At 40.4% G+C, this 26,381-nt stretch overlaps 1 protein-coding gene across 1 annotated transcript; it reads right to left on the reverse strand.

Moving 5' to 3' along the window:
* Positions 1–3,558: 3,558 nt before the first annotated feature.
* On the reverse strand, positions 3,559–16,203 carry CNGA1 (cyclic nucleotide gated channel subunit alpha 1). The gene is given in 8 exon segments (XM_067734692.1): positions 3,559–4,973; positions 6,508–6,614; positions 7,388–7,491; positions 8,751–8,865; positions 8,953–8,994; positions 13,914–13,976; positions 14,946–15,062; positions 16,091–16,203. Coding segments are annotated over 8 exon segments (2,070 nt in total). The 5' UTR covers positions 16,198–16,203.
* Positions 16,204–26,381: the final 10,178 nt, after the last annotated feature.

A 26,381-nucleotide genomic window follows, 5' to 3' on the forward strand; every position in this document is an offset into this window, starting at 1 on the left:
AACATGTCTCACTGTTGAAGAATGTGGCCAATTTTTGTAGTGACTATACATACCGAAGAATGAAATTGCTGGGTTTTAGGTTAATCCAACTTTGGGCTCTAGCAGATATTAGCATATTCCTTTCCAACATATGGTAAAAATTCCCACTCTCACTCAAAATTCCTATTACTACATCCTCATCAATTTTAGTGTTCCCTGATCATCATTTCTGTATTTGTGAAATGAGGAGGGGTGAACTAGTTGATCCCTATAGAGTCTTTGTACATTTTCTACGTTCTCTGATTCCCTTTCCTTGAATTTCCCACTTTCTCCCTTCATCTAGAGATAAACTAGTCCAGCAAATAGCAAACAATTTCTTCTCAGTCCATAAGCCTCTTGTTTGGTACTTTATATTCTGAACAGTCTATAAACTAGGATATCCAATAATACAATTGCAGTACTCATAAGGAAGAATATCTCCTAAACTGACAGCGTCCAAGCCAGGCATACTTCCAACACTTTTAAAGCAGATCTGTAGTTTTCAAACATTTTAAAGCAATGGACTTTTTAAAAAATAAAAATATAAACTGGAGTTCAATATAAATGCTGCTTGTTCCTTTTTTTCCCTTTTTGCTTACCTCTAATATATATCTTATACATTAGTAAAAGCTTCTTGTAATGGAATTATTATTAGTGCCTAGATGAACTTCCTGAAAATAATACTGAAAAGCTTCCATTTATCTTGTTATTTTACCCATTAAATTTGCATTTTATACTTTATTTGATCACGTTTTCATTTTAGACTAGTATATATCCTATATTAAAATCTTGTGGAAATATCCACGTTACAAAAGAATTGCCTACTATTACCAAAGAGCTCTGATTTTACCACCTATAATTTCTAGGGGGGAAAAAAATATACTGCTTCAGGCTCTGAAGGTTAATAATTATTGGCCAACATTGCCTCCTAATGGTAAGAAGCTTATTTACATCATATGTCAAGTTAGAAATTTTGGTTTCTTTTTTAAATATGTACAAAACTTTGAAGTGATCTCTTCCTATGAGAATATTACCTTATTTTGATAACAGAGTTGGGGAGGGAGATACAGTACTTATCAGACATACTGGCAAGACTAGGTCATGGGGTTTCTGCTCTGCCTCTGATGGGCCATCTACAAGTCCCAGAATTCTCTCTCTAATTTCCTCTCAGATACAGTTACTAAAGATCTTCAAACTTCAGCCAGCCCTCACTTGTCCTTATGTCAAGCTTGTCTTAGTCTTAACATGTTAAGATGCTAGCTCCAGACAGCCAACTGGAGTGTGGGATCAGCCTGGAAAACAGATGGTCTCTGGATTGCTAAAAGATGAGCTCCTGCTTTGACATCCACGTGTACCCAGGTCAGCACACTTACCATCAGTCTCACCAAAGCCGCATGTTCCCTGTCTTTTTTTTTTTTTTTTTTTTTAATCTCCTCATGAAGCCAAAGCCCAGTTGTGAACCTCTGCTTTGCACTTCAGGTGTCTAAAACTGGAGCCTTCACCACCACCGGTCAGAGCCTCTACCTGGAACAGTCATGAAAAAGGAATTGGCTAAACCCTCCTTAGCCCAAACCTTTGAACCAAGGATCTGCTACCTATCTGATGTAAGTTCACAGAGCTCTGGATCAGAGGTCATCAAATCAGAACTCTTGGATATGTCTCTAGCCCAGGTCAGATTCAAAATCCCCCCCCACCTGGATGCTGTGACTGGGGCCGCTTCTACTTCGGGAGCCAGCCGTGAGCCAGGTGTGTAACCCTCACTTACTCCTATCTTACTGAATCCGCCTGCTATGAAGAGCCAACCAGGCTTTTTACAGTGTCTAGAGGTTTTTATAACAGGCAAGAAAGAACACAAAGACAAGAATAAAATGCAGATGGAGGAGAAGGAATAAGAATAAGAAAGAAAAGAGAGGAAAAGGAGCACTTTTTTCAGGCAGAAACCATATTATATATTACTTACGATCCACCCACTCCAGGACTAGCCACTTCCTCTGTAGTGAAGTACTTGCCTGCCGATATAAAAGAGACAGATAAAATGTAGAAGGGAAACGTAAGGCTGCAAAGACAATGTATAATTCAATAAATATTCTACGGCTTCCCTGGTGGCACGGTGGTTGAGAGTCTGCCTGCCGATGCAGGGAACACGGGTTCGTGCCCCGGTCCGGGAGGATCCCACATGCCGCGGAGCAGCTGGGCCCGTGAGCCATGGCCGCTGAGCCTGCACGTCCAGAGCCTGCGCGTTCGGAGCCTGTGCTCCGCAACGGGAGAGGCCGCGGTGGCGAGAGGCCCACGTACCGCAAAAAATAAAAATAAATAAGTAAATAAATAAATATTCTATTGGTAGAGTAGGATAAATTCTACCATTGGCATGCACCGATTGAGGTCCACATAGATATCTGAAATGTCAAATTAACAAGAAGCCACGTTAAGTCATATTATTACAGGCACGTATAGAAATCTGATATCAATTCCAGTGATCTGTGTTAAGAATTTATTGAGCCACATCTGGGTTTAGCAGTAGAGTTGTATAATTGGTTAGCAATGTCTTCCATGAGCACACACTTGTCATATAGTTCCCTTTTCTTTTCTAGAACCATCCTCCCATTAACTCCTTCCTGGTTCTCTAGCTAAGTGCTTCTCAAGCTTTAATGTATGAATTACCTAGGGGTTTGCTAAAATTCAGATTCTGATACAGCAGGTCTGGGGTAGGGCCTGATATTCTGAATTTCTAAGAAGCTCCCATGATGCCCATGCTGGACCATAGAACTTTCAGGCCTCCTTTTCTAACAACAATTTCCTTTCTTCATCACCCAGCACGAGTATTACCTTTATCTCTTTTTCTTATTGCTGGTCAGTCAGAGAAAGAAGATAGTAGCCACTGCTGTCAGGCCTTAATAATTTATTATAAAAGATTCCTATAACAACTTATGATTTTCAATTTCATATATATATATATATATAATTTGTCATGCTTTTATCAGTAAGAAGTTTTTCTCAACCATTCTTCCCAAGTCCTAGAGTAAAATGATTAAGGTCCCTAAAATGTCCCAGAAGCTCTAAAATATCCTAAACTCTCTACTAAATTATCAAATAAATAATATCCACTACAGCTTTAGGTTTTATTTTACTTTATTGCATTCTAATTCTTTTTCAATGGTATCCTGAACATGATGTACACGGTAATTCCCAGTTGCTCCTTAACAATATAAATTGCCTGAAAGTGAGGGATACTTGTTCACTTTTATAAAGAGTGTTACATAAAAGAAGCATATGTGAAAAAATCAGAAGATATAAATACTGAGAAGTTAATTCGTTTATATCTTTGCACGTTATCCATTGTGACAAATTCTAAGTGTGATGATGCTTTAGCCACAGTACCTCACAAGTGAGTGTACGGCCTTGTGCCCTGCAGCGAAGCATATTTTCCTTACGGAAAAATTCCCAGCTGAATCATTCTCTTCTTTCAACTTACAGGTGCCAGAAGGATCCTTCACATCACCAGAAGGATCCTGAAGCATGTCCTTATGAATAACGAGCTTTTCAGTCCTGTGTAGAGTCTGTGGGCCCCCTTTCAGCTCCAGATCCTTCAATAGCTGAAAATTCTGTGTCAATAAGTGGTTTCAGAAATTGCTCAACCTTGGTTAGTCTTTGCTTCAGTTTCTGCTGCATTGACTCATACTCAGCCAGGATCCGGGCAAACTTGGTTTGCAGGAGGTCTACTGACCCCTCCATTCGAGTGACCTTCTCTTCGAGATCTTTAGGATCACTTCCAGCATTTGCAATGTTTATGTCCAGTAGCCCATCTTTCATCAAGATTTGCTTCCCTTTCTCTTCTAGCATACACTTGGCATCTGGGTACTCGGTTAGAGCTTCCATGAGGTCATCTTTTGAGAGACAGAACAGATCTGAGTAGCCAATACTTTTAATGTTGGCCGTTCTTCGATTGCCAGCTTTGCTGCCTTTAATGTTAAGGATGCTGATCTCACCAAAGTAGCTGCCATCGCTCAATACTACAAACTGAGTGATTCCATCATCTGCCACCACGGCGAGTTTGCCTTCCTTGATGATGTACATCTCTCGTCCAATATCCCCTTTCTTGCAAATGTAATCTCCAGGACTGTAGACTTGGGGCTGTAACTTCAAGACCAACTCCACCAACAGACCAGCTTCACAGTCGGCAAAAATGCGCACCTTTTTTAACGTGTCTAAGTGAACGTTGATGGCAATCTCCGCTCTTAGTTTATCAGGTAGATACTTCAAGACTTCTTTCTCATCCACTGTTTTCTTGTTGGTCCACAGATAGTCAAACCATTTAATAACTCTCTTTTCCATATCTTTGCTTACATTTCGAAAATGCATGTATTGCTTGATCGCATCAATTCTTGCTTGAAATTCCGCTCTGGCTGCATTCATGTTGGAAATCATAGAACCTATGTTACCAACAATGGTGGCAAAAATTAACACTCCAATTAGGAAATCAGCCACCACAAAGATATACTCAGAATCCCTCACAGGAGGTGGTGTTTCACCAATGGTGGTCAAAGTCAGTGTAGACCAGTAAAGGCTGTATACATATTTTCTAGCCAAACGGCCAAATTCAGGATCGTTAACATCAGGATAGACCCATGTATCATTTCCAAATCCAACAGCTTTGGAAATAGAGAAGTACACGCACGCATTCCAATGGATGATAATGACAATATACATAACAAGGTTAGAAATCCTGAAGATGTTTGGGTAGTTTGTCCTTGTTTCTGTTCTCTGGAAGAACTCAAACATTCGAGAGATCCTTAACAGTCTGTTTAGTCTAATTTCTGGATAGTTCCAGCCCAGATTAAAATACAGCAGATCCGTTGGTATCACTGATACAACATCAAGTTTAAACTGAAAGTTTGATTTATATTTCTCTATGAGTTTAAGCTCTTCCTTCACCAGTAGTCCTTGTTCTAGGTAACCTAAAATAGAAAGAAAAAAAAAGTAATGTTTTTTCCTTTTTATGCCACTGTAAATTTTTCTAAAGTGACTCTCAACAAACGTCACTGAGTTCCAAACAAGAGTTCATTCCAATAAATATGCTTTTAGCAATGTAATAAGATATGAGTACTGATCAACATATGGCTGTGGAAAATGTTCTTTTGCAGAAATAAAAAGTAAAACTTCGTAAGCACAGAAGTGAGAGCTTATATGCAATGTATATATACAAGGTATATATACAGACCTCTCTAGATTCAGCATCTTGTCCAGGTAAAGCTACGCCTTTTATGAACAGTGTTCCTGGAAAGTTTTCTTTTTCTAGCACTGTGCTTAATTCCTCATGCCACTCTTTTGTCAGAATCCCAGCCCCACCCTTGAAGCTTGGGTACCTCCTTGCTGCTTGACTATTGTGCATATTCTTGCCTTGCCCCTTCAATGTGAAGCATATGTCCTTTGAGGCTTCACTTTCAGGCTTTCACTTCTCTTTCTTGCCCTTCCCAGGCTTCCTTAGACATCTGGGATTTTCCTTTCTACTAAGCTGCTACCATGCACCTTGTGCGTTAAACCCAGAATTTCAGTACTGTGATATATTTCACTAGGGAAAAATTTGTTTCTCTTCCTATCCTGGTTACCAGAGCTGTGCATAGAACTGAACTGAAGCACTGCTCCAGTGCACTGATATTAGAGAATGTCTTTATTTTACATAATGATTCTTAAAAGCAATACTCTGCGTACACAGGTTACCTTTGCATGTGGTAGTATAGAAAATGAGCTTATACCTACTTAACAAGAATACTTAAAGTCGGAAGCTATCAGATCCTGCCCAGATTATTGGTCAATAATGCCTCACCATGGACCACAAAGTTGAATTAAGGATGTACATCCTGTTTTTTATAAAATTTCTAGTACAGCTCTGCTGAGTACAATGACATTTTCCCCCATGCCTCTTCAAGGTATCTCTGTTAGGTAGCAATTACCCTTTCCCCATAGAACTGGCAGAATATTTCTGTTCTCTCTATTCCTCTCTCCTGGTATAAACCCAGTGAACAGAAAAATGGAGGAAAGCCATCAATCCACATCCAGAAGATTGCCTAGTAACATCCTTCTGAATCAGCTGGAGTGGCCTAAGCCTGTGGGAGGGTATATGGCACTCTTGCTTTCAAGAGTGCTTTTTCCTCTAAAAAAAATTTTTGTGAGTCTTTTTTTTGTTTTTGAAGAATACTTGAATTAAGAATTTTCAAGTTGGGCTTCCCTGGTGGCACAGTGGTTGAGAGTCCACCTGCCGATGCAGGGGACACGGGTTCGTGCCGCGGTCCGGGAAGATCCCACATGCTGCGGAGCAGCTAGGCCCGTGAGCCATGGCCTCTGAGCCTGTGCGTCTGGAGCCTGTGCTCCGCAACGGGAGAGGCCACAACAGTGAGAGGCCCGCGTACCACACACAAAAAAAGAAATTTCAAGTTATACATAGAGATAAAAGCATGAAATTGCAAAATATCCAAAACTGAACATATTTACCTGTCCTTGTTCGTACAAACATATCGAGAAGATAGACTATATCTGATAAGTAATCAAGAATGATCCAATATTCTAGGTAATCAGACTGAAGTTCATCAAAACATGCTCTGTAAAAGAAAACCTTGTATAAATAAAATGAAATGGGACCAATTTAAGTAAAAGTCCTCTTTGTATAATTTTTATCACGATGAGAAGTATAACACACTAAGGCGAGGAGGGGTCCTTGGAGTCCATTTAATCAACCATGGCTTTCCCAAATCTATTCCCACATCTGAGGGTTGGATTTAGTTTTCTCACACTTCTGAATTTCAACATTCTTTCCATTATGCTAGTCAGCTTTGTGAAAACATCAAATGAGAATAAATGACTTCAAGCTAACGTCAAAGTATTTTTGGATGATACACATTGATAGCCAGGTTCATGTTGACTATTTGTACCCAAAATGCCTTGGGAAATCATGCTTTGTCCTGGATGGCTGAGATGTTTACTGTCTAAAAGACAAGGAACCATAGATATCCCTTGGGAAACACATCTTGCTCTATAAAACCTAGATCCTTGATCTTTTTCCCATCCTGGCAAAATTGTTTTCTTGCAGGCCAAAGAAAATAAAGTTTCTCCCAAAGTTCTAATTAAATGATTGAGCAATCAAAAGTTTAAAAGTATCCCCACCCCACCCCATCCCAGTACTGGATTTCCAAGGATATTGGGAACCAAAGCAGCTACTCTTGCTCTTAGGAAAACACATTGAGAATGATGTAACCTCTCTTCACAACCTGTGGTGGAGAAAGGAGGTACGTCCTAAAGAGCTCTAGGCCAAACTGTTAAGTCAGTTAACTTGGAAACTAGAAGTGGTTTGAGATCCACAAAAATATATAGACACCTTGCAATAATCATGGTCCAGTTGTACATGACAGGTAAGGTGATGCAAAACAGCCAGTTGTAATATGTGCTTCCTGAGGGATCAATAACCATGACTTCCTTCTTCTTCTCCCTAGCAGCAATTGGAAATAAAGGGGAAGGTTACCAAGAAACAAGAATCTTTTTATTTCAAATATCAAATATGGTGATGCCCGTCACCCACAACTGATGAATTAGAAATAAGCTGAAGAAGCTCACTCCACAGTGGGAAGACTAGCTTGGCATAAGTGCATTAGTCATAAGAAACTGGTTAGGGAGGGGTAGATAGATAGTTAAATTACTAGTCTTACATTAAACCATACTTTAGACTTTTATTGAAGCCCTTGTTTTACTGTGATGCTGCAGACACTTCTATCACTCCGGCTACTGAGAGAGAACAATGGCATAGATTATGCCGAACTCTGGATATCCCACAGACCCCTTGGGTAGGCAATGGTTGGTGAGACAATGATGATTTTCCCACTCCCCCTACCAGGTAACAAAACAACTGGGGACCACACTGTGAGGGGGAACTCATGGCTTCTTTCTCATCTGTATGGAGAGAAGAATATAACACAATCTAATAAAAAGTGCTTGTTCTTAAGTGTGTATGAGGAATTGAGAGGCAATAGAGGGCAAAAGAAAGAAGGAAGGAACTATATGATCAAATGGACATTTTTTAAAACTTTCTGGTATCAAATTTATATTTTTAAGGATTTTTTCTTTTATACAACGTCAACACATTTCTAACAGGCACAAATAAGTAAAGAGTTTTCTTTGAGTAAGTTTAGAAGACAATATTTTCTTTAATAAAAAGCAAAAAGATAGCTCTGAAAATATCACTCAGCCTTAACCTTGTGAAACTCTAACTCTCAAATGTTTTAAAAAGTTTCTTTCAAATAGCTAATGTTTTGACAGCATTCATACTGCCCTCAAAATTAGGCATGGCTTTTGCAATGAGACTACTTTACTTTGGATTATTTGCCATACAGTATTTATGACTCAAAAATGTTAATGAAATTATTAAATTTTTATTTCGGCCAAAAATATTGATGGTAAGATCCTAGAAACGCAATTTTCTTTGGATCCTAAATCTGTCCCAGTGGTAAGTTTATCTTCACCAGTGCTTAAGGAAGGAAATTAACCATGACGCCGAAAATTCTTGATGAGAAAAGTAAGGCTACCATTGCTAATGTTAAGGAAATTTGAAAAAAATTAAATTCACATTTGATGACAATTTATTTAGTCTTTACACCGGGCCTCTTTACTATAAACTTGTGGGAAATAATCCCTGCATCCTAAACCCATCACAAATTTATTCCTAATTTCAATGCCAGTAAAAATACTTACTCTTCTTTCTTGTCTTTGCCTTTCTCCTCTTTCTTTTTCTTGTCTTTGTCCTTTTCTTTCTTCTTTTCCTTTTCTGGGTCCTTTTTATTTTTATTTTTATCATCTGGCTTGCTGAAGAAGTGAGAGATGTAGTTGGTAAAATACAAAAATGTTATGGATAGAAAAATGTGGGGTTATTCATGCCAAAGTCTTACTTACCTCTTCTTTTCTTTTTTCTTTTTCTTTTTTTCTTTTGGTTCTCTATAGAAAAAAACCAATATATCACATAATCAAATTACATTCTCACCTCCATTCTTGTTTACCTTCCTCTCCACTGGGCAAGAATTCTGGGCTTTGTGTTCAAAGACCTGCCCCTGTGCTCAGAGACCAGAAATCTGATCTCCTAATGGTGGGTTCAACAAGAAATAGACATGCACCCCAACAATAAACAAATAAAATTCCTGGGAATTAGTGCATGTGGAAAATTGGAGAAAATGGAGGTGGATAAAGGCATAAACCCAGGGAGGGAAATTTAAGAAACAAGAGCCCCCAAAAGTGTACTTTCAAAGTCTCAATGTATATCCAAAAAATGGGTACTTAAAATTTAAGCTTCTTGATGTCACTTGTATTTATACTTGAATAAGAGTTTTGAGAATTTCAAGAAAATGCCATCAGTTTTCTTTAGAGGGGTAATCCTGACTGAAGCAATGTTTTATGAGCAGACAAAAAGCTCTGTGGTAACAGAGTTACTTCTTGAGTTACAATTTCTTCTTGAGTGGAGAATATGGGATTAGCGGGCTCTTTCTGCAGTTGGCTTTCTCTATCAGCAGAAGAATGGATTCTGGAGTCAGACAGAGCTAAGGTCATAGTAGGCTGTCATTGTTGGCTCAGATCTCTTGGGAAAATGAGTGATCAGGCATCTCGTTACCACTGGGATAGTCAGAGAAGGCTGTTAAAGGGAAGTAGGTCTAAACCTAGGCCTCAGAGTATGGGTAAGAGTTGGAGAGGTTAAGAAGAAGAGAAAGGATGTTAAAGGGAGGGAGATTTTCAGGTGCAAATATACAAATGAACTCAGTCTGGGTAGGAATGGCCCAGCATAAGTGGAAAGCTGCTACTAAGGAGAAATAGGAGATAAAATTGACAAGGAGATGGGGCTTGGCACCTAAGGTTGTCATGTACAAATAGAAACAGAACATAAAGTTAGATACGGTGGAGTTTTTTGCTATGGGAGTTACATTCCTATGATACAAGATTTAACACCCTAACATAGGCCCTGGGAGATGGTGCTGGCACACTTCTTGGATGGCTCTTAGAAGCTCAGAAAAGGTGACAGCTCAAACTAAGTGAAATATAATTTATAAAATGCCATGGCACACGGTGGAGGCAGGTATCAGAAAGATTCAGAGAAGTGGTAGGCTAAAATGGATATACTAAGTAAGAAAAATAGCCCACCAACTGATTATGTTCCCTAAGAGGGCTCAGAGGATATAAAAATGACAGGGAATGTGCTGGTGAGAGGGGCACCAGCATTACTGAGAAGCTCATTGGTGCTGTCCTCTGTAGACCAGGGCTGATAGTGAAAGATGCTGAACTGGGTACAGAACTAGACTTCCCTGAGAGCAATAGGGATGGCAGGATCTAGAAATCACAGAGACCAGTGGCAGTGCTTACCCATCAGAAGAGAAACAGGTCTGATAATTTTAATTATCAGTAAGGTGAGCATAGTAGCCAGGGTCTTAACCCACAGAGCGCTATGGAAGAGGTTAACAGAATACTGTATTCCTAGATAGATGGGCATCTTGTTGACTTGTTAGGGTACTGTTTTACATTTATAATAAAAAACAAATTGGGAATGGACGCTCAGGAGGTTAAGGGCAACGTACCCCAATAAAAAGTCACAACCACTTGAATAGTTTCTAAACCTGAGCTAGCTCTCAGAAATGAAACCACCAGTCAGAGGAGAAGCCCAGTCTCCATGAAGAAGGACTCTGCAACACCATGACAAGTATATTCAGTAATGATTTTCCCAGTCTTTCCTCCAAAGAAAACCAATGATCATTTACTTAAGTAACTGTACACTGGGGGTAAAAAAGAATACCTACATACATTAAAGGCCATTTTCGCACAGGACCCAAGTTGATATTGAGACCCAGGGACTAAAGCATCATCATGCCCCACCCCCATTAAAGTGAGGGACATATGGTGGTTTGGTAGTAATTTGTGGGGCCTCCACTGGGTCTAAGGATGCCCCCTTGTGGTCATTTGTCCAGTTCCTCCATGTAAACATGGAATGCATTTATTTGGTCATTGGCAGAATGACAATCATCTCCTCATCTCCACTAGTTCCTTGGCTTGTGGAATAAGAGCTAACACAGTGGGGAGGACCAAGTGGAAGCCCTGAAGCTGCCTCTTACCTGCTGGCAAAAAGCAATATTGCAACCTGGACAGGAAAGGAAATGCAATCCTTAAAGACCCAATGCATGCAGGGGTGGTGCTTCTTCATCACACCCCGTTTAATTCAATGTCTGGCCCCTATAAAACCAAATGGAGGGCTTCCCTGGTGGCGCAGTGGTTGAGAGTCCGCCTACCGATGCAGGGGACACGGGTTCGTGCCCCGGTCCGGGAAGATCCCACAAGCCACGGAGCGGCTGGGCCCGTGAGCCATGGCCGCTGAGCCTGCGCGTCCGGAGCCTGTGCTCCGCAACAGGACAGGCCACAACAGTGAGAGGCCCGCGTACCGCAAAAAAAAAAAAGAAAAACCAAATGGATCCTGGTGGATGGCAGCAGACTACTGCAAAATCAACCAAATAGTAGTTCCAATTGTAGTCACTGTGGCAGATGTGAAAAACAATACACTCACCCAATCAGTACCATATTCCTAAGGTTCCGGGTCAATCATGGTGAATGTGTTACTTTGAACCACTATCAGGGAAGAGGGTCAGAAACAGTTCATATTCACATGGGATGGAAAACAGTATGTATTTACACTATTTTCCAGGGCTATGTTAACTCTCCCTCCCACTGTCATGACATAATCTAGAGGGACCTGGACCATCTGGACATTCCTCAGAGTATCACATTGGTCCACTATATCTGTATCAATGACATCATGTTAATTGGGTCCTGAAAGAGGATTATCTAACCATGGGACAGAAGATGACTGCTGACCATGAGCTGGATCCTGCCAGAACTAACAAGTCATAAGGTTGTATGGCAACCTATCACATGATAAAATGATGTACTTGGGACTGAGCAGGTGGCTCGGCACCCTCGCCCCATGTCGTCTACTGCTGCTGCATCAAGGCTATTCCTCCCCCCCCGACCCATGGCCATACATTGGGCTTATAGGAACAACTGATGGAGCATGATCTGTGGGTGGGTCAGCTTAGCATCTGGATGCAAGCCAAAATGAGCTGTTGCCTACAATACAGCCTTACCTAGAGGTGGCCTTAAAAGATAGTGAAGTTAATCTTACCAATAGCACAGCTTTAAGCAGTGCACAATCATCTACTTTGTGGGGAAAAGGCAGTGGCCCAAATTAAGAATATACAAGGTGGACTTCCCTGGCGGCACAGTGGTGAAGAATCCACCTGCCCATTCAGGGGACACACGTTCGAGCCCTGGTCTGGGAAGATCCCACACACCGCGGAGCAACTAAGCCCATGAGCCCCAGCTACTGAGCCTGCGCTCTAGAGCCTGCAAGCCGCAGCTACTGAAGCCCGCGTGCCTAGAGCCCGTGCTCTGCCACAAGAGAAGCCACCGCAATGAGAAGACCGTGCACTGCAACAAAGAGTAGCCCCCGCTCTCTGCAACTAGAGAAAGCCCGCAAGCAGCAACGAAGACCCAACGGCAGCCAAAAATAAATAAATAAATTTATTATTTTTTTTTAAAAAAAAGAATATACAAGGATTCATGGGCAGTCACAATGCATTGGGTGGTTGGTCAGAGACCTGATGAAAAAATATTGCAAGATCGGGAAAAATAATTCTGGAGAATAGGCAGGCTGAATGGACCTTATGGGCATGAGCACAAGGTTTTAAAACCTTTGTATCCCATATTAATGCCCATCAGACAGCAGGTGCCATGGAAAAGAAAAGAACCACCAAGTAGACAGAATAAATCAGCCTGCTGACAAAGACAACCTCTGTCACTGGCATCCCCAGTGCTGGCACGATGTGGATGTGAATGGAGCAACCATGGTGGCAGAGATGGAGACTATACATGGGCCCAACACATGAGGTCCCGTTCACCCAGGCGATTTAACTGCTGCTATTGCTGAATGTCCAGTCTTCCAGGTACAAAGACTAATGCTATGACTCTAAAAGAGCACCACTACTTGAGGAAAGCAATCAGTCACTTGATGGCAAGTTAATTACACCATGGAAAGGGCATCAAATAATCTTGACTTGAATCAATATATATTATGGATACTAATTTGCTTTTTTGCCTCAGGGCTTTGACCAGTGCCACTATCCAGTTTGGGTTGCTGCCAGCTCATAGTTTCCCTCTCCCTTGGCTGGCCTTGGCTGAAGGAAGCCACCGTGCTCAAAATTATGCACCCCTTCCTAGAGGCAGTCCTCATACAATGACCGTGCATGGGTACAAAGCCCAGTCCTATTGCCTAACTATGGAAGAACTCTGAAGGGCCATCCCTTCTCCAGAGCTCCCCATAGCATCACATCGCACATCAACTCTATTCTCTGAAGTTCAACTTCTCCCTCTACCCAAACCTACTCCCCTAACTCCCTTCTAGGTATCACTTCTGAGAGCGCTCCCAATAAAGCTCTGTATGCAAAGCTCCTTCTCAGAGACTGTCTCCTGGGAAACTTGACCTAAGACACACTGGCTCAGAATGGGAAGGATTAATGATGTTTTATTTATTTTGTCAGCCACTCTAACCCTAACCACATGGTGGGGCAATTTCATATATGCTATAGACATGGTTTTTCTACACGTATTCAAATACATACATACGTACATACACATTACTTGTAACATGAGTAGCTACATTTTTCAGGAGGAAATAACCAAACGACAAAATAATGGAAAAACTTTGCCATTGGATTAGCTAGAGTTTGCCTAATCAATATCTGCAGTATAACACATTCACATGTATTTCTACCTTTTTACTGTCTTTCTTTAAAAACAAAGGTTTGGTTTACTATTGTCAATGTACTTACTGCTCTTTATTGCTGCTGTTGTTAACATTGAAAAGTGCAATGGCTCCCGGCAAGTACTGCTCCCTGGGAAATGAAAAAGCACAGTGAAATCATAATAGACACCATGTGTGTAATGTCCATAGTAAATAAAAAGTCTTAAAGTACAAATTCTTTTCAGGTTCTACCCATTACTAACTAATGCCTAGATAATTTTTGAAAATATAGAGTCTCCACGAAGCATGAGTTTCTGAATATCAGGACCATGAACCAAAGTAATTAATAAATGTTTATTAATCAATGCTCACAATGCATCACATTACCATCCTCCACACCCTGAGTAAGCCAGTTTGGATGCTACTAACTCCCAGAAAACGATTAAGACGTAGATTGTCCGGAAAGATAGGAAGGGAAGACAAGACAAATGAAAACAGTATGAAAGCTGAAGGTGGTCAGTGAGAAAAGAAACAGGAGGGGGAAAAAAAAGAGGGAAAAAAGCAAAGTAGAAGTAAATATGTTTGACAGGATGGGAACCCCTGATCCACACCAATACCGCACTCCTTCCACACTCTCAGGGTCACACGTTTGAAGTTTCCACAAGTGCTTTTTTCCCTAAGGATTTTTTAGCTTTTCTCGTCTCGTTACTCACCCTAGTGCTCTGCTTCCCTGAAAGGAGGATTGAATGGGAGAGAGCATTTTAGAGAATGACAGCTAAACCCTCTCACATATAATTGCTTGGAAGAAGGATCAGAAAGAAGGAGGAAATCAGAGAGGACTCAGGCATGAGGTTTCCTAAGGGACAGACATTGGTCTCAGGGAAAATGATCAGCAAGAGCTTGCACGGAGCCCCATGCACGAATTATCATCAGGCAGTGGCAGTTTCCCAAGAGAAGAAGAGGGTAAGGAACAGAAGTAGCAATTTACTCCCGAGATCCTGCAGAGTAGCTGGGTAGCAGGAGTGTTGGCCAAGCCCACTGAGTGGAAGAGTAGAACACCTTTCTTTCATCTAAATAATAGTTTAAAAACTGATGGGGAGGGATAGATGATACTGCTCACCTCTGTGATGGCTGTCCCCTTCCATGTCTACTACTTCTAAAGGAATCGGTTGCATGAGTGTTTTCACTCTCTGATTCTTCAAATATAGAGGCACTGTCATCATCATCAGAAAAGGAGCTATGGTTCAATAGGAGGCAGAGATTAATTAGATCAGTGCTTTAAACCATTGTGGGGGAACAACATGTCTCATTTCTCATCTCTTCTCTTTCTCTCTCAAACGAACACAGACAACAGTTTTTAATAAGAGTGAGATGAGAACTGTTCAGAATACACAGAATTAGATAGAGTATATGCACAATCCAGTAAAATACATGTAATTAAGAAACTACTTTCTAGGCCTTCCATATTTGTATTGTTTGATGCATTGATTAGTTAATATCAAATCGAAAGTATGATATCTATACTTCAGGTCATGTTATACAGTTTTCTGAGCCTGTAATAACATTTCCTTCCACTAAAAGTAAATTCGACCACATTTATACAAATTCTATTCATTTATAGGGTGGCCACTTTAAATTATACTTTTAAAACACGTTAGCATTTCACACTTTGTATTTTTTTCACATTTCTCTATGGTAATGTTATCTCTTTAGATGTGAAATGTCCCATGAGGAAAGGTCTTGCCAGTGACTAAGGAAATATTTGGCAAAGGTGCATCTAAAGAATCATCATTTGTTAGATAAGTAAGGCTGTCCTAAAGAACAAATAAATTCACTGAATTAAATAAAGTACAAAGTTCAAGGTTTCAAATTAAAAGTTAAACTGAAATTAAGCTTAGTTAAATTGAAGAACTTTGGCTAGTATTAAAAATACATAGGGACTTCCCTGGTGGTGCAGTGGTTAAGAATCCGCCTGCCAATGAAGGGGACACGGGTTCGATCCCTGGTCCAGGAAGATCCCACATGCCGCAGAGCAACTAAGCCCGTGCGCCACAACTACTGAGCCTGTGTGCCACAACTACTGAAGCCCATGCAACTAGAGCCTGTGCTCCACACAAAGAGAAGCCACCACAATGAAAAAGCCCGTGCACCACAACGAAGAGTAGCCCCTGCTCGCTGCAACTAGAGAAAGCCTGCATGCAGCAACGAAGACCCAACACAGCCAGAAAAAAAAAAAAAAAAAACATAGAAAAAAGATGCACTTACCTGCATGCTCCATTTTCCATCCTTCTTATTTCCTTTTCAATATCTGGTACAATCACATTGGGAATGTTTACAAAAGAGCGCCGTGTATTGATGATAATTTTCTTCATGGTTAGCTTAATAGCTGGGGAGAAAAAAAGTCTTGTTAGTAGGAAGACTTTTTACATATTTACATATGTAATCAAAAGTTTCACTCTATCATTCTTCTAAGGCTGAAATAACAATCTTATTTCCAGTTATATGTAGGAATTATATTTTAATAGAATATAGTCATGATCCAAGCACTTAATGATCACTAGTCAGGTTTTTGTGTATTGTTTTAAATTCAAGGGTTTTGTGTAGTTTTTAAAATTCAGAGGTGTAGAACTCTTTTTTTTTTTTTTAATTTGGATTTACTCCAGCTTTGAAATATTTAGGCAATGTAGGTGTGGAACAAACCTATAGGGACCTCACAGGCACATCCAACAATTAAGTAACAATGAAAAGCAGTATAATAAAATACCAAAATGGGTGTAATCAACTGTGAATTTCTACAGGCATTCAGAAAAAAAAAAAGGGTCTCAAGTGGTATTCAAATTTCGGAGTGAATAAAGATACAACTGATCCACATTTCAACAAGTCCCCCTAAATTATTCTGATACACATAGTGCTAAGCTTCCCGGGCAACCACTTCAGGCATCAGGAAAACGCCAAGAACAAAGTGATCCTGAACTCCAAATCTGTCCTGGCAGCAGGTTCCAGCCCAGCTTCAGGCAACATGAATGGCACGTGGGCACACTCGCGCTTGCCTTCTTTCCTGAGGCTCTGCCGGCGTCCAATGACAACGTCCCTGCACTCATGACTGGCCCCAAGTACTTCACCTGGTCTTCAGTGTGCTGCAGTGACGTGGCCTGGAACTTGGAGAAGTTCCTGGTGGGCCCCAACAATGTGCCTGTGCACAGGTACAGCCACTGCTTTCTAACCATGGACATGGAGCCCAACGTTGGAGGCCTGTCATCCCAAGGACCCAGCTGTGCCCAGGATGCTCCTCCAACCCCTGCTGCTTGGCAGTCACAGCGCTGTCCTCTGGGGATTTCACCTCTAAGGGTGTTTCCTCCAAACTTGCACGGAGATAACACCTGATGTCCAGGAAAATGGGCCTAGATAGGTGCTAGGTATCCATCCCAGCCTCCCCTCTCCCAGACCAAGGCTCCCCACTAATAAAGTGCTAGGTGTCAGCAGAAAAACAAAAGGACACTGTGGATTTTTTAAAATGCTGCTGTTTCAGTAAACAAAGAATGTTGTCTGCCATTCCAGTAAACAACAGATGAATGTTGTCCGCTATCCAGCCATCAGCCACTGCAGACGCCAGGGTAGGTGCGCCCTTGGGGGAATTCAGGTTGGAGAAGACAGGATACTGGCCCTTGATAGTTAAGATGCATATCAAAGGAATAATTTCAATGAGCCCAGACTCTTGACTCCTCCCATACATAGAAAAGCACTAAAATCATTAACTTGAGAAGTCTGTCTTTTTGTGATTAGCAGTAATCTTTTGATGTTCGACTACATGATTTTTCTTTTTTCCCAGCAAAAACTATATATTCTTGTTCCTCCCTTACCTCTTTGGATCAGTCCCTCAGAGTTATCTGAGAGGTTGCCTTCCCGGACTATAGTCCTCAGTAATGTCCCCGAATAAAATATAATTCTCAACTTTTAAGTTGTGCATTTTTTCCAGTCGACAAAACAAAAACCCAGTATCTGTTCACGGGCTCCAAGAACACCAGCTCTTGTACTGAATGTCACTTGCTATGGTCCTGCTGATGAAGACCCACAGAAGGCCAACATGCTGAGAGGATGACGGGTGCTGGACAACTTCAGCAGGTACCAAACCTCCACCTAATCCTCTGTGGCTGGTTATCCATCCATCCCTCCCCTCCTCCACAACACACACCCCCTAACCTGCACTCCCAGGTCTTTATTATACGGATTGGGGATTTTTCCTTTGTTATTTTTCTACCACCGATCTCTGGGTTTTGGAGGGAAACTTGCCTTTGTTATGAATAAAATAGAAAAGCAAAAACCAAAAAAAGAAAAAAATCATTTGATGTGGAAAAATGTAAAAAGCACACTTCATTTTTTAAAACATTACATCTTCCAGTGAGGATAGCCATAAATAATGCTCTTTATTTCACCCTAGTATTCATACAACTAATGAAAACAACTAGCAGACAGTAGTCAATAAATAGTAAACAGAGAATTTTTGTAATGTCTGTTAATAAAAGTGTGCACATATTTTAAAATGTAATTAAAGTAACTTTTAAAGAAACAACCACTTTAAGAAGAGAATTGTTTCATTGACTCCTTTTCAGCAACAGCATGGATATTCTGGTTATATTGATAGCACGCTGGCTTCCTATTGTCATCAATCACCACTCCTTCTGGGAGACCCATGCCTTATGATTCGGAAAAGGAGAATATATGATTATTTCATCCATCACAACATAGAAAAAACTATGTGAGTAAAAAAGATTAAACAAGGACAACTAATATTATCCAATATGTCAGAATGAACCAAACCTGGGCTTTGCTTGGACCTGAAGAAAAAAAGAATCACTTCCCTTGTCCCATAATTTCTTGTTGGCCTAAGTGCTCTACATAGGAAAAAACGTTTTTTATATCACACAATCACTTTTTAATACATATTCACTCTAGGAAGAAAGAAAACAGAAAATATAAATAGAAAAATAAAGATACTCAAAATTCCACACCAGACCATATAATTATTTATCAACACATTTTCTCCACTGCTTTTATGGTTTCATTTTTCACATTTAGATTTTAATCTATCAAATTTATTTTGGTGTAAGGTGTGAGGTAGGGATTCAACTTTATATTTTCTAAATGACTAGTCAATAGTATAAATAGCACTAAATCAATAACCAATAGTCCATCTTTTCCCTACTGGTTTGAAATGTCATCATTCTAAATTTGCCTTGTCAACCGTAAAGATTTTGATGGAGTTTGCATTAAAATTATAAAATAGGGCTTCCCTGGTGGCGCAGTGGTTGAGAGTCCGCCTGCCGATGCAGGGGACATGGGTTCGTGCCCCGGTCCGGGAAGATCCCACATGCCACGGAGCGGCTGGGCCCGTGAGCCATGGCCGCTGAGCCTGCGCATCCGGAGCCTGTGCTCCGCAACGGGAGAGGCCGCAACAGTGAGAGGCCCGCATACCGAAAAAAAAAAATTATAAAATAAGTTGGGAAATTATTTTCCTCTATGTTTTTGAAAAAGTTTCTACATATCAATCCTACATTTTTATTAATTTCTAGATGTTTTGTATTTTTGTTTCTATTAAGATAGTTAAGATAGTTTTCCCTTGATATATTTTAACTCATTGCTTTTGCTATATCATAAAAATACTTTATTTATTTATCTTGAAATCAGCCAACTTAACTGAGCTTTACAAAAATTATTTCTAATAGTTTTTCTCTTAAATAATTTCTGTTTTCAGCAATGCAATCATAGTACTTACACAAATTATTCTTTCCTCTTTTTCATGAGGTATTTAGCTTTGATGCCTAGTTACCTTGACTAAAAATTCCAGAACAGAACAAGTAACAATCCTTTTCTTTTTTTTTTTTGCCCACGCAGCATGCAGGATCCTAGTTCCCTAACCAGGGATCAAAACCATGCCCCCTGCAGTGGAAGCACAGAGTCTTAACAACTGGACAACTGTCTTAAGAGATACCTAGTATGGTTCTCGGCTTTATGAGAATGTTTTAGAGTTTCACTCTTAAGCATATTGCTGACTGTTAGATCATGAGAGATGTTTGATTCATGTTAGAGAAATCTCCATTTATTCACATTTTACCAATTTTAAAAAATTAGAAATTGGAATAAATGTTGATTTTTATTAAGGCTCTCTTCCTTTTATAGAAATAATCCTTTTTTTCCTTTTAATTTACCCTATTAACATGACGAGCTACTTTAATAAATTATTTTAATAGTTATGGAATAAACTCTTCTTGATTATGGTAAGTTCTTTTCATATGTATTGAATCCTAGCTTCTAATATTTTATTTTTAATTTTTACATTAAAATTTTTTTCATGTATTAAAGGTAAAATTTGTAGTTTGAGAAAGGATTTTTAATAGTAATTGTTGATTCTTTTCATATACTTTTCAACTCTTTTGGTCTCACAGTATTGTTAACAAGACATCTGAAAAGAACCAAAAAATTCTTCTTTTAGAGAATTCATTGCTTTGCTGGTTTTCAAACATAAATCTTTGAATAAAAATTTGCAAATCAAAAGGAAACAACTGCTTTTAGAAAGTAAGTTTCAGATTTCATTTTTAAATGAATCATAAAACTTTCTCCCTTATGTGAGGCTGTAAAAAAAACTTCACAAAGCTAAAGCAAAGCAAATGATTGGGAAAATCTTATGAACAATTCAGGCAAAATTAACTTGGAACATAAACTATGAATGCCCAGGAAGCAGTCAGGCTCTGACTTGGGTTCAAAACCTGCCTCTGCCACTTATTTGTTGAATGAATTCAAGTGAGCGTTTTAATCTTGCTGAGCCTTAGTTTTTCTTTTTCTTTTTTTTTTTTTTTTGCGGTACACGGGCCTCCCAATGCCGTGGCCTCTCCTGTTGCGGAGCACAGGCTCCGGACACGCAGGCTCAGTGACCATGACTCACGGGCCCAGCCGCTCCGCAGCATGTGGGATCTTCCCAGATCAGGGCACGAACCCGTGTCCCCTGCACCGGCAGGCGGACTCTCAACCACTGCACCACCAGGGAAGCCCTGAGCCTTAGTTTTTATGTTTCTCATATCAAATAGCAGAAAGATATGCTGTGCACCCACACACACACAAACCCACACATACAAACATAATTAATTATGAGGCAGAGGTTTTCTAAATTTAGTATGAATGATACCTGTGAAGCTTGTTTAAAATGCAGATTCCAGGGCCCTGCTCTCAGAGTATGAATGACGAATGACATGGGCCCCAGGAATCTACAGTTTTATCAAACACCGTTAAGTAATTCTATTTCAGTTCCTGTATCACACTTAAAAAAACATTACTCTATGCTATTGACCCTTGGTGCACGACCCCAGTCATATCTGTATTTCTGAATACAGTAGTGGGAAAGATAAAATAATGGTCAAGAAAGGCTTCAAGGCAGGAGGAGGGGGGAGGGGAGGGGAAGGACAAGGAGGGAAGGAGGGAAGGAAGGAAGGAAGGAAAAATGGAAGAAGGGAAGAAGGAAAGGAAGAAAGAAAGAATGAGGGTCTATATTGGAAAAAAGTGAAACTATATTTTCAGATGAAAGGATAGTATATGTAAACAACACTAAAAAATCTATAGAAAAATATTAGAACAAATAAGTGAACTTAGCAAGGTCACATGACAAAAAGTCAATGTAAAAAAGTTCATTTTATTTCTGTATGTTAGCAATGAATAATTAGAAAATTGAAATTTAAATGAAACATCTACATTCCAAGAAATGAATGTCTGTGTCCAATTCAAGAAATAAATACTATGTACAAAGTTCTCTGCCAGGTGCTGTCAGAAAGAAGCCCAAATATGATTATGGCCCTAAAGAGCTCACAACTAGTATTGGGGAACAAGACAAGAGTACCACACTGAATAAAAGGTTTGGGACCCATAAAAGAAACTAAAATAAGTGTTGATAATTGTCAGTCACCTCTTCAATTTCGAAGATTATTTTTTCTTTGTTTCAAAATTAGTGAAATATTAAAATTATTATTTGAATAGCGTTATGAGAAAAATTTGATAGCTGAGAAAAGGGAAATTTGGACACAGAGGGAAGACTGTGGGGATACACAAAGAAAACACTATGTGGAGATGGAGGACTCGAGTGTTGCATCCACAAACCAAGGAATACCTGCGGCTACCAGAAGCTAGAAGAGAGACGTGGAACAGACTCTTCCCTCGTGCCTTCGGAGGGAGCATGGCCTCACCAGTTTCCTGATGTCGTACTTCTGGCTTCTAGAACGGAGACAATAAAGCTCTGTCGTTTTAAGCCAATACAGGGTGAAAAGGGATCTGGAGGGTCAAACAGCTGCTCTCCAGCACACAGAGATGGCAGGCCAGGGGTGCTGTGGGACTCGTACTAAATCCTCTGCAGTGAGTTTGAGAGAGAGCTTCCTGAAAAGGCCAGGCTAGAGAGATCTCGGACAAAGGGCAGGTACCTGTCCAGCATACAACAACGTGGAGCGACATTCTAGGCAGAAGCAGTAGCAAGTACAGGAAAACAAACATGTGAGACAGTAGGGTGCCTTCAGGAAACCACAGCAGATCAAGTCATGGAGAATACGGCTCTGTGAGTAAATGACAAGAAAAGAGGTGGAGAGGAAGGCAGGGGTTGATTCACTACCTGCATTGGATGCTCTGTTACCTTAACAAGGATGAGGAGTCCCTGGAGGATTCCAAGTGGGGCCAGGTCCAGTTTTCCAATTGCGTGAGGCAACAGAAAAGAGCTGGGGTAGGAATCTGTGGAAGGATTACAGGTATCCCTGGGTCCCAACTGATGCAACAGTGCACACGGTGCTGTGATCTCTCACCATGCCTAGTAGTTCAGGTAGGAAAAAGCCCAAAAGGCAGATACCTGGAATGATCTGAGATTGGGGTCAGCAGTTGGGGTGGAGGGACGAAGGGGCAGAGGAGGTAAGGAGAGACTCATCTAAATAAAAAAAACACAGACCTTAAGCTGAAGGAGGGACAGGATGATAGGAAGGAAGGATTTATTAGGAAGTTGAAGATCAAGGGGACAAATATCTCAGTAAGGTTGAAGAACAGGTTTAGTGAGAAAGAGAGTAAAAGCTGGAAACAGAGGAAGCTGTGTTCAGGAAATAAGATGCTGTACTAGAGGTTACAGTTGTGGAGGTGAAGCACCTTGGAGTCAAGGACTCAGGTGACCACGGTGGAGAGGCTGAAGCAAAGGGAAGGACAGAACTTGTGAAGCTAGGGACTCAGATGTCTCGGATGCATCACATTTCATAGCTGCGGAGGCTGCCCCGAACGACAGTGAGACTCAGTAGGAAAGGGACGTCTGAACGGTAGGTGCCATTTTATTTGATGAATGTGGAGCAGCAATTGGCAGGTCAGCAGATGCCCAAGACCAGCTCCAGTGGGGAGACAGTGGAAAAAGAAAAGGGTGTAGTGAAGGATTTAGAAAAGGCAGTTGAGAGGTCGGAAAATGTCAGCTTCTTTCTAAGTGGATCAGGTGTGCCCAGTCCGTGCATCATCCGAATCTGTCCAAATTCTAAACAGTTCTTCAGACTTGAAGTGAAATATTTCTGATTGCTTCGGGGAGAACGCCTCTGGGAAGTGTACGTGAGTCCTTCCCACCTGGGTATGACAGATTTAGGCAGGATGAGAACAGGCAAGTGAGAAAGAACTTCTATGTGCTGCCCATTCTCTGCATCAGTTCACCTCTTTCAGCCTCTGTTACTCACTTGGAGACCACAGAAAGAAAGAGACAAAGGTAAGAAATGTCTATGGAGAGCCTGCTCCAGGTCAGGCATTACATCAGGTTAGCATATTTAATCACATAAGAATCTGCAGCATGGCTTTATCTTCTCCATTTCACAGGGGAAGATATGAAGCTCAGAGAGGGCAAAGGATTTGCCCAGGGTCATGTGACCACGCTGGTATGCACAAACAGGTTGCAAAGCTCAAGCTCTTTCCTGCACTGCTCAGAAAAGGCGTTATATAGGAACTCAGTCACCAATGGCCCCAAGTGACACTTGTTTGTCCCTGCTTCATTCCTATCAGTGCGGGCTTCAATCTCCACAGAAGTGTGCTTTCTGGATTCAGTTAATTATTTACAATGCAGTGATATAAACTCAAAGAGCATGTCTTAAAACATTGACTTAAACAAAAGGGTGGCCTTGGGGGTTTTAACTTACAGTGATATCCTTGAGGAGCCCAAGCCACCCCCAAATAATACACTTAAAAAAAAACAAAAAAAACCAGTTGATTTGGTAAATAAATATAGGTTTAAAATAAGTTCCTAGTGCCCACCAGATGGCTGCCCTAAGCCCTTACTGTGTAGAAATTCTGAATCCACTATTAGCCTTAGGAAAAATACTGGAAAGGATTTTCCTGTAATTTCACTAGACTGACCACTTTAAGAGAAGGGCTACTTTTTGTTTTGTGTTTCATTCATATATATCCTTAGCTTTAAGAACAGTGCATTGAACCTAGCAAGTACCCAATTATGTTTGTGGAAAGAATGAATAAGTAAATGAATTAGTGCAGGTCAAAGGGAGCAGGGGTGGAAATGATGAGGAAATGAATCCAAATCATCTCTGATTTGCTTCTACTCCAACCTCTTTTTTAAAGTCTCCTTCCCCACTTCCTCTGTTTATCACTTTCTCCCAACCCATAAAACCCTGGTGCAGCGAGTCAGGACTGTAAGGACACTTGAATCTGATGACCCTGCAGCCACTAGAAAGGTGGCATGGATACGGATCTCACTTTTTCACCAATCAGTAATAAGTTCCAGACTGCCAAAGCGCCAGAGTGCCCCAGCAATTTTTTCCGCTGTGTCCCTCCATTTATAGTAGTAGGACCACATATTACACAGAAATTAGTAATACGCACAGTCCCACGTTCAACATCCTGCACTGCTGAGAAACAAACAGGATCGTACTTTCACCCATTTTCTTCCATAAAGTTCTACCTTCACTTCGATGCAGGTATCTCCCAATTTCACATAAGCAGCCCTGACCACCTTCCTTGGCTCCTATACTGTATTTCATTCATTAATTCACGGCAAACATTTTGAATACCTCCTATTAGCCAAGCTCCTTTCAGTTACTTTCTGAAGCAGCCACTTCAGAGCCCTGTGTCCAGTGTGTCCGAAAATGGACTTTCACTTCTTTCCCTGTCAAACCAGCTCTTCTTCCTGACTTGGCCACTTCTGGTTGTAGAATCATTGTTCTTTCATGTACTTAATTCACTGAAAACTTGGAGCTCATTATCTTTAACTCTTTCCTTCCCACCCAGTCACTCTGTCGAGTCTTAACATACCCTATTTTGCAATTGCTCCACCTACACTCCCACTTTTTCATTTAATTATCACTAAGGTTTGTTAGGTGCTTGTTACCTCTTATCTTTGACTAAGTCTGTTACCTGATTTATTCATCCCCAGCCTCACCCACCCTCCAATTAATCCTGCAAAGTACTCCCAAGTTAATCTTCTTAAGGAGCATATACTATCATATTCTTGTTCTAGAACCTTCAAGATTTCCCCATTGTCTACTGAATTATTACCCTTTCTTCTGCAACAGAGGCCCGATCTCCCTTCCTCCCTCCCTCTCACTTTCTTCCTCCACATTTATTCCTTCCAAAAAGACAGGATGAAATACTATATAGTCATTAAAAATAACAAAATATTTCTAGATGAACAGGTATTAAAAGTTCTTAAAGATACAGTATATTACCATACATAGGAAAAAAATATATATATATAATATATATATAATATATATATAATATATATATATATTCATGTGTGTTTGTGTGTGCAGAGAGAGAAAAAGATGCAACAAGAAAGTGGTAACAGTGATTTCCTGCCTCTGAAGAAGGCAAAACATGGATGAGACTGGGCAATAAGCGTAGAAAGGGGTATACTGTATTTTCTGAATATTGTATGATGTAAATTAATGACTTAGTGGATATGCATAGTGACCCCCATTTCAAAATGCAAAACAGTTCAAAAATTATATTATCCATACTTCTACCACCAGGAATTTATGTTAACTTTTGTCTTTTGTCAAATTTGCTTCCCCACCTTAAACAATAAAACTTTATACCTAAAGTTAAAGCCCTTTTATCAAGCTGCCACTTCCCAGTTCCAGCCTTGTCTTCCCTCTACCCTCTACCCAGAAGCAACCACTACTGTAAATTTGATGTGTATCCTTCCAGCCCATTCCACCCTTTTACATACTTACATAAGCATCCATGACCAATGCATAGCTTGGGACATGCTGTTTAAGTGTGTAAAGCAGTATCTTCCCCTGTGTATAATTCTGCAACTTGCTTTTCCACTCAAAATTATGTTTTGAAAATGATCTATGCTAATATACATAGAGCCATTTCATTTTATAATATTGTTTGTTAACATTGTAACATATACGTATCATATTTTGTTCCCTTTTTCTATTCGTCCTTCCTCTTTCTATTAATGAAAGATTGGTTCTTTCCAGGTTTTTTTGCTATCATGAGCAGTGCTGCAATAAAAATCCTTTGCATGTCTCCTTAGACACTTGTACAAGAGTGG

Source organism: Pseudorca crassidens, chromosome 4 (genome assembly GCF_039906515.1).
Source record: "Pseudorca crassidens isolate mPseCra1 chromosome 4, mPseCra1.hap1, whole genome shotgun sequence".
Classification (NCBI taxonomy): domain Eukaryota; kingdom Metazoa; phylum Chordata; class Mammalia; order Artiodactyla; family Delphinidae; genus Pseudorca; species Pseudorca crassidens.